General features: G+C 40.1%; 1 protein-coding gene across 1 annotated transcript; it reads right to left on the bottom strand.

Moving 5' to 3' along the window:
* Positions 1-266: 266 nt before the first annotated feature.
* On the bottom strand, positions 267-6,889 carry LOC134586187 (olfactory receptor 51E1-like). Its single transcript, XM_063441687.1, has 2 exons — positions 6,845-6,889; positions 267-1,255 (listed from the first exon to the last, which is right to left on the bottom strand). The coding sequence occupies exons 1-2, from the start codon at positions 6,887-6,889 to the stop codon at positions 320-322; spliced, it is 981 nt and encodes a 326-aa protein (XP_063297757.1). The 3' UTR covers positions 267-319.
* Between the last annotated feature and the right edge of the window lie 2,095 nt (positions 6,890-8,984).

Genomic DNA, 8,984 nt, shown 5'->3' on the forward strand with positions numbered 1-8,984 from the left:
AAGAATGTTATGTCAAAGATTTTGATCTGTGTGTTCCCTCTAAGCAGGAATATTGCACAAAAACATCAACAGTGAATAACTATAATAATATTACTGATAATAAGCAGAGAACGACAAGGGATAGAATAATAATAATAATATTAATTATTCATATGATCATATGTAACTTCAAGAGAACAAATACGCACAAATTTATCCTTTTTAACACAATTTCTGCTTCACATATCAATTAAAACAGAATACAATTGGTTTTAATAAAAGTTGCTAGAATGTGAATTGAAATATAAGAGAATTCAAACTACAAGTCACTAGAATTAAACTATAAGCCAGCGGTGGTTTTGGTCCAGTTTAGTTTCTCACAGAATATTCTATACAGTTTACGGCGAATCTGTGTTGTTTTGATGCCATAAATGATGGGATTTATTACAGGAGGAACGAGGAGGTAGATATTACCAAACACTATATGTAGGTTTGAGGTTTTTTGAGTTGGCCATCTGTGCTCCACAGACAGACCGATCAGTGGGATATAGTATAATAGAACAGCACATATATGGGCCGCGCATGTGCTGAATGCTTTCAAACTTACTTCATCACTCAGACTGAGTACTGTCCTAAGTATTAGCAGGTATGACAAGGAAATGAACAACGAGTCAACTCCCATTATAGAGAGAATGGCAAACAAACCATAGATGATGTTTACGGTTATATCCGCACTCGCTAATTTCATGGTCTCTTGGTGTAAGCAGAACGAGTGTGTTAGAATGTTCGAGTGGCAGAAAGGTAGTCTTTTAATAATTAATGGAAAAGGGATCAAAAGTGCGCCCCCCCGGACAGCAGTCCCCAGAGTAGTCTTTGCTATTGTTTTATTTGTTAAAATAGAGGAGTATCTCAGTGGGTGGCAAATTGCCAAGTAGCGGTCTATGGCCATAACCACCAGGATACCTGATTCTAGAGCTGAGAGAAAATGGATGAAAAACATCTGGAGTAGGCACATGTTTAATGGGATTTCTCTGGAGTTGAACCAGAAGATCCCCAACATTCTTGGCATGGTGGTGGTGGCTATAAGAAGGTCAACAGAAGATAGCATGAAGAGGAAGATATACATGGGCTCATGCAGGTCCTGCTCTGTCTTGATGGTGTACATAAGGCTGCAGTTACCTAACACTGCCATAATGTACATTAAGACCACAGGAAAACCAATCCAGAAGCTGAAGTCTTCAAGGCCAGGAATTCCACTCAGAATGAAGCCAGTGTTGTTAGACATGTTAAGACATGGTCCCGACATTTTGCTGGTCCTGCTCTGGACCTTTTCACAAGAAAGACATGGTCTATAATATAAGAACAATACACTGAATGTTTATACTGTCTTCAAATTTCACCCAACAGTCAACTCTCCATTCCACCCAACTCCAGTCTATTTGTATACAGCAGCTAACAGCTTAACCCCTTAAGGACACATGACATGTGTGACATGTCATGATTCCCTTTTATTCCAGAAGTTTGGTCCTTAAGGGGTTAATCCACCACTGGCACCATGCCATCTAACACAATTCCATTCAACACCTGTCTTTTCCTGTACAGCATGCACCAGCTCCACCTCAAATTACCGCCATTCAAATCAACACAACACCTGCATCATTCAACACAACATCAACACCATGCCACACAATATCAGCATACTCCTGTACAATACTAACCTTTTCCACCCACCACGCAGAGCACACAACAGCAGCCTAATTTCACACAGCTTTAGTCTATTCCCTTACAACATGTTTTTACTTTCTCAGGCCTGCCACAAATTGGTGTAGCAGGTACGTATGCTGGGCAAATATCGTAAGCCTAAGGAGGAAGTGAAGCATTATTTGGAGCTAGGTTATCTGATAAGAAATAGCAGTGGGAGAAGAACAGACTGTTGGCATATACAAGGTATTGATATACTGATAATGTCTGGAGATAAATTAGAAAAAGCCCGCTGTTTAAACAAAGTGGTGGAAGAGGAAGTAAGAGTCACTTATAATACAAACACAGCAAAAGCATAATTTAATATTCCCAGGAAATCAAACGGCGGCCAGGTGGCACGTAGCCAAATATCTGTAAGTACTAACAAAAAATCACCGTACAGTCCTGATTTACTAAACAGTGAGATCGGGGGAAGCTAATGAGCAATTTGCCAATTTAGGACAAACTAGTTGTGTTGGGAAAATCTGTAATTCAGTGGTATGGGAGAACCATGCTAACATAGGTAGTTTGGCCTAAATGGTGCAGATTGGTTAGTAGGTCAGCACAACCTACAACTTAGTAAATAAACAACAACAACTATACTAAATACAGGTTTATTCACTAAAGTGATAATTCAAAGGAATTTCACATTTAAGGTCACGTTAGTCCCTGGTGGTATTTATTCTGCTTTATAATATATATCTTATTGGCGGGTTGTAACATATTTTGTTCTCATAGTGATAGATAACAAGGTATTATTTTAGACTGAAACCGTTCTGTTAATAATTCAGGAGAAACACAGATTTGGCGAAGTGGGAAGACCCCGCAGGTCAGAAAATAACCCACAGTTAGGGGGGAAAGTATTTGATCCCCTGCTGATTTTGAACGTTTGCCCACTGACAAAGAAAGGATCAGTCTATAATATTAATGGTAGGTATATTTTAACAGTGAGAGACAGAATAACAAAAAAATAAAATCCAGAAAAAAACGCATGTCAAAAAAATTATAAATTGATTTCCAGGTCAATGATTGAAATAAGTGTTTGACCCCTTCGACTTAGTACTTGGTGGCAAAACCCTTTTTGGCAATCACAGAGGTCAGACGTTTCTTGTAGTTGGCACCAGGTTTGCACACATCTCAGGAGGGATTTTGTTCCACTCCTCTTCGAAGATCCTCTCCAAGCCATTAAGGTTTCAAGGCTGATGTTTGGCAACTCGAACCTTCAGCTTCCTACACAGATTTTCAATGGGTTTAAGGTCTGGAGACTGGCTAGGCCACTCCAGGACCTTAATGTGCTTCTTCTTGAGCCACTCCTTTGTTGCCTTGGCTGTGTTTTGGGTCATTGCCATGCTGGTATACCCATCCACGACCCATTTTCAATGCCCTAGCTGAGAGAAGGAGGTTCTTACCAAAGATTTGACGGGACATGGCCCCGTCCATCGTCCCTTTGATGTGGTGCAGTTTAGGCAGCATTCCTCCTTCTCCAAACACAGTGAGTTGACAAAGAGTTTGATTTTGGTGTCATCTAACCACAACACTTTCACCCAGTTCTATTCTGAATCATTCAGATGTTCACTGGCAAACTTCAGACGGTTCTGTACATGTGCTTCTTGAGCAGGGCTTGGTGTGTTACCAATTGTTGTTTTGGTGACTTTGGTCCCAGCTGACAGTAGTTCTGGCTGATTCCTCACCGTTTTCATGATCATTTAAACTCCACAAGGTGAGATCTTACATGGAGCACCAGACCGAATGAGAATGACAGTTATTTTGTGTTTTTTAAATTTGCGGACCAACTGTTGTCACCTTCTCACCAAGCTGCTTGACGATGGTCTTGTAGCCCATTCCAAGAAAAGCAAGAAGTTAACCGTCAGTTCTATATAGCACACAGTACCCTAGGTTTATAAGTGTACCCTTACAAACACTTAAAAAGCAACAGTGACAAGAAAAAGAAAGAAAACCAAAGGTACAAAAATAATGTGAATCACCAAAGTGATAATATGTAAATAAATATAATACGAACTGGAAATGTAAGAATTCAAAATAGTATCTGTAAAAAATATAAACAATACATAGGGTAATATTGTTAAAGACCACTGAGAAATATGGGTGGTAGAGAACTCACAAAGGTAAGATGAAATCAGGCATAGCTCCCTCTGTATTAGGGAACTGGACAATATAGGAGACCTCCAGCGATGAATCTCAGTGTAAGGTGGTAACAAATCTTCTAATGCACTCCAAATAGAGAAAATAAATGGATAGTGCAGATTGTATAAAAAGTAACAATTTTATTGCATATATTGCACTTACAGTGTATCAGAGTAAAAACAGCATGTCTCCACACTAGGTGGTATTCATAAGCAGCAACTGGACCAATCAGGATACAAGATCAGGAACAGTGGTAGCAGCACCAAACAATATACAAATAAAAGTTCGGTTTAAAAAACAAATAAAACAATTCCAACGCGTTTCGTCCTTCTCTGGACTTCCTCAGGGATGTGTAGCTGTGATAGGGATGGGACTCCTCTTATATATACGTCTGATAATTCTCCAAACGATCGCCGGCGTTGGCGTGCGTTCCACTGTGGAACGCATGTGACTTCTGCATGACGTCACTTCTGGTTTTACGAGTGTAGCGAAAAAAACTGTTTCCATTAAAAGTAGCAGCTCGGATAGCAGCAATAGTGATTACATAGTGACATAGAACCAAAGCACCATGGAATTCGTGTTTATCTACCAAAAAACATCTCATATAAATTTATAAATGTAAACATATAGATTGCTGGACATTGGGCATGTTTAACCCCTTAAGGACACATGACATGTGTGACATGTCATGATTCCCTTTTATTCCAGAAGTTTGGTCCTTAAGGGGTTAAATTGATGTACATCTGTGTATTAAGTATGATGGATTTTACTGTCTACAAATTAATAAAGATAATTAGAATGAACAATTTAGAATGAATCCATTTATAATGGATAGGAATACTTTGGAAAGATGGACATTTAAGAATATAGAAATTTTACTATGAAAAAAGGATTTAATATTTAAAGGTATACACAATTGCTATTTAAAGGTATATACAATGAATATAGATCGCTTCAACATGAATAATCAACTGTATAACCTCATCCAATAAATTGGAAGATGGAAATGTAAGAATATAGAAATTTGAATATGGAAGAAAGATTTAAATTTAAAAGGTATACACAATTGAAGAAACTGGAAAGAGGAGACTGGACTGTCCAGTGACCACTGAGTATTAATTAAAATATAACTTTTAATAACTGCAAAATATAAAAAAGAGCTAGAGATATATCTGGCTCTAAACACGAACAGACATACAGTGGAGAAAAGGTTCCACTATAGAGAAGTAATAGAAGTCACTATATACTGAATATAGTCTATCTCCAACATGTGGTTAGGCTATAATGAAAAGAACCTTGAATCACTATTACTCTGTAACTATGTAGTCAGAGGGAGAGAGCAACTATTAATAATACTATTACAGAGTGACAGAAGGTAGTTACATATAGCAGAAGGTAAGACAGGGATATAAATCCTCAGACAGAAATAGTGAAAGGAAAAAACCCAGGACGAGAAAAACGGGGTTAACCTGGGTATAGAAATGATAATGAAGAACGTGTAGCTGGCTAAGCGACCAATCCCTGCTATGGCCAGATAAAAGGATTCGCTGAGAGAGCAAGTAGCTAAGGCTAGTGACCCTAGAACTACATATGATTCACACAATAGCTGTGTAGTGGCGTCTAGCTGCAGTGTAACGCCAAGTCTAAAGCTAGCAGTTTCATCCAAAACTCGGCTTTAGTAAAAACTTAGCAGACCCACAGATTCCCACAAAACTCAGCTATTATCAAAGATTTCTAACTAGCTAAAGTACAAGCTAAACTTGCGGACTATCAGAGCGAGAAAACTACACGTGCAAAAGCCCCGACGCGCGTTTCGCCAGTGAGCGGCTTTTCAAGGGGTGAGTATACACAATTGATATAAAATCGCCTTAAAATGCTCAATATCTTACAAGTTTCAATAATATTGTATAGCCTCATCCAATAAATTGAAAAATATTGGGAAATATTTCTGTAATGAGAAACAACAATTAATCATCAAATATAGACAATATACAAATCAGATAATTATGACCTTTGGTTTTTTGTACCTTTGGTTTTCTTGTAGCCCATTCCAGCCTTGTGTAGGTCTTCAATCTTGTCCCTGACATCCTTGGCAGCTGTTTGGTCTTGGCCATGGTGGAGAGTTTGGAATCTGATTGATTGCTTCTGTGGACAGGTGTCTTTTATACAGGCAACGAACTGAGATTAGGAGCACTCCCTTTAAGACAGTGCTCCTAATCTCAGTTTATTACCTGTATAAAAGACACCTGGGAGCCAGAAATCTTGCTGATTGATAGGGGATCAAATACTTATTTCACTCATTGACATGCAAATTAATGTATAACTTTTTTGACATGCGTTTTTCTGGATTTTATTTTTTGTTATTCTGTCTCTCACTGTTAAAACACACCTACTATTAAAACTATAGACTGATCGTTTCTTTGTTAGTGGACAAATGTTCAAAATCAGCAGGGATCAAATACTTTTTCCCCCTCACTGCATATTGGGGAGTGCCATGTTTGCCAATAATGGTGACGACGAAGTTCTTCTAACTATCCCAGATATTCTTCCTAAGAGGGCAAGAGTTAATAAAATAACAAGACCTTTCTACACAATAGATGTCATCCCTAGCTCAAGGACGGTGAGTTGGCTGTAAAAGTAATCTGTCTGAATCTAAACATAGGAGACAATCTGCACGTTATAAGATCAGATTTCAGTGTAAATACACGTATTCTTGCTTTTTATGCACCATAACAAAATGTGTTTCTAATATTAAAGTATTCATTTCTGCTATAATATTAAACATTAATTAAATTTCCCTTTGTTTAAAAATAAATAAATAAAATAAAAAATAAATACATTACATTATAGAGTTTTTAGTGTTGTTTTCAATGTCACTCAGAAGGGGGTAAAGATCGTTAAGTAGCTTAGCAAATACAAATGGACAAACAGACAGACAGACACACAAAATAATAGATGATAGACACACTGAATAACAGATATAGAGAGATAGATGGAATAACAGCTGATAGAAAACCCAAGTCATAGTGTCACACTGTCCTCTCCACTCACCTGAGGTTTTGTGGACGGATTGGGAAGCGATAAAAGTTTTTGACCAGTTACTGAGCCCTATCCTCAGTGTGAGAATATTTATACAGAGCTGCCAAAATCCCTGCTGAAACTGAGAATGTCCCCCTAGGATATTGGAGAGCAGCAAGCATCGGATTGTGTGACCTCCTGCCAAATGATGGATCACAATGGGAATCCCCTCTCCTGGAGCCCATAGTGGCATGATAATTTAAGGTTTATGGAGTTTTATTTTTCACTGACTTGCTACACACACAATGCGAAGAAAGACAAGAACCCAATGATTTTGTTTAATGACGACTGATGGTCTAAACAGAGAATATTGTGGTACTAAGAATGACCGAATCACACCAAATAATAATGGAAGATTATTTTGGATTTAATGTACTAATAATCTTAATTTTAGTAATGACAGGAGGCGAGTGTTTTGCATATCTTTCCTTACTAACTCCATAAATGCAAAAAAATATATAGAAAATGAGAAAAAAACTGAAACAATTAATGTATATATTAGGCACAAGGAACCCAAGCTACTCCTCTCCTCGCAGAATGAGGAACCCAACCAAACACGTCCCCAGAAGCAAGTCAAACTGAAAAAAAAAAAAAAGGTGTAAACAGCTTAGTCATACGGAAATGAACATATGAAATAATGAAACAATGCAGGCAATCAATATATTTCAAGAATTCATACATCATAGCAGAATCCAAGCAATACTACGTGGTAACCAAAACACCTAAAGTCACACTAAAACACTAAAACCAAATTAGGAAGTCACAATAAATACACCCAACAAACAAATTACACCCCTCGTAACAACAAACAGTGAAAACAAAAGAGGGGAAGGGAGGGGAATATTCGCCTCCTGTCTTTGCTAACATTAAGATAATTAGTACACTAAAGCTAGCCTAATCTTCAATTTTACAACATGACAGGAGGCTTGAGAGCGAAAAAAATGCAGCCTTATAAGAGGGGCAGAAATAGAAAGTCAGAGACCAATTTGCTCCACGTAAAATATCCGCAAGCGAAGCTTCCGTCGAAAAAACGAATGAAGAGTCAACACCTGCTGATAGGAGACCAAGCAGAAGAGGAATGGAGGAACATAAACCTAGGTGATCAATTGATGCAGAGTCTGTCATTGGCTGAACACAAAAATCATAGAAAAAGATCAATGTCGCCCACAGAGGAATACTAGGCCCCAGGGAGAGTGCGCAGCTTAGCGGACAGGGGCACATGTATGAGTGTGGGATGGATGATGCATGATTGGCTATATGCTACATGTGGGAGTGTGAGATGTGAGGAAGTGGGTGGTGACAGATTAGACTGACCTCAGTGCCACTTAGGAGCCGGGCCAGCAACAAGTTTCTCTGCCTCCTCCTGTTGCTGGGCTTGCTGGATTTTCTGCCTGGGGGCCCTGGATGCTGGATCCTGGTTGTTACAGCCATCTTGTCTGCCCTCAGAGTTGGTAATGGTGCTGCTGCAGACGGTGGCCTCCTCCTTCCCCAGCAGCCTGGCGGTGAGGTTCCCCTCCCCAGCGGTCTGGCTCCTCCTGTGGTCACCCTCCATGGTCACCTGGTCACGCTCCCTGGGCACCCTGGGCACCCTCCCAGTGGCTCCCTCCCTGGTCACCCTTCATGGCACCCTCCCTGTCTCCCTTCGTGGACTCTGTGAGCCCCAGCTCTCCTCCTCGGGCCCGGTACAGGATCTGCAGCCCGGGCCCGAGTCTTCAACAGGGCCCCCCGAAGGTAGTGGGGGGGCGGAAGTTTGGCAATCGAAAGTTTGGGGTCCTCCCTTCTCGGCCGGCAGTGGTAAGTGGGCCCCCCTAAACACAAACAAAAAAAAAAGAAAAAAATCAAAGAGTAGCGGTCAGCCGCGCTCAGTGTAGTACTCTCCTGGCGCGATGGTGCGTCCACCGGTGGGTGGGGGGCAGTGCGCTTGGTCCTCAGCGCGGCAATTGGAGGGCCTCTTCCTCATTGGGGGCTGTGCTCCCCCTCTCCCCTGCACACTCACAAAGATATTCCCCTTTGGCCCTTGGGGGGTGATGCTCTTCCCTTGG

The sequence above is a fragment of the Pelobates fuscus genome, chromosome 1 (assembly GCF_036172605.1).
Source record: "Pelobates fuscus isolate aPelFus1 chromosome 1, aPelFus1.pri, whole genome shotgun sequence".
NCBI lineage: Eukaryota > Metazoa > Chordata > Amphibia > Anura > Pelobatidae > Pelobates > Pelobates fuscus.

What these genes read in the sequence shown, in the direction of transcription:
- LOC134586187 (XM_063441687.1), bottom strand. Translation starts at nt 6,889, where the DNA reads ATGACTTGGGTTTTCTATCAGCTGTTATTCCATCTATCTCTCTAT. An exon ending in TATTCCATCTATCTCTCTAT is followed by an intron (nt 1,256 to 6,844) that starts ATCTGTTATTCA and finishes AACATGTCTAAC; the next exon opens with AACACTGGCTTCATTCTGAG.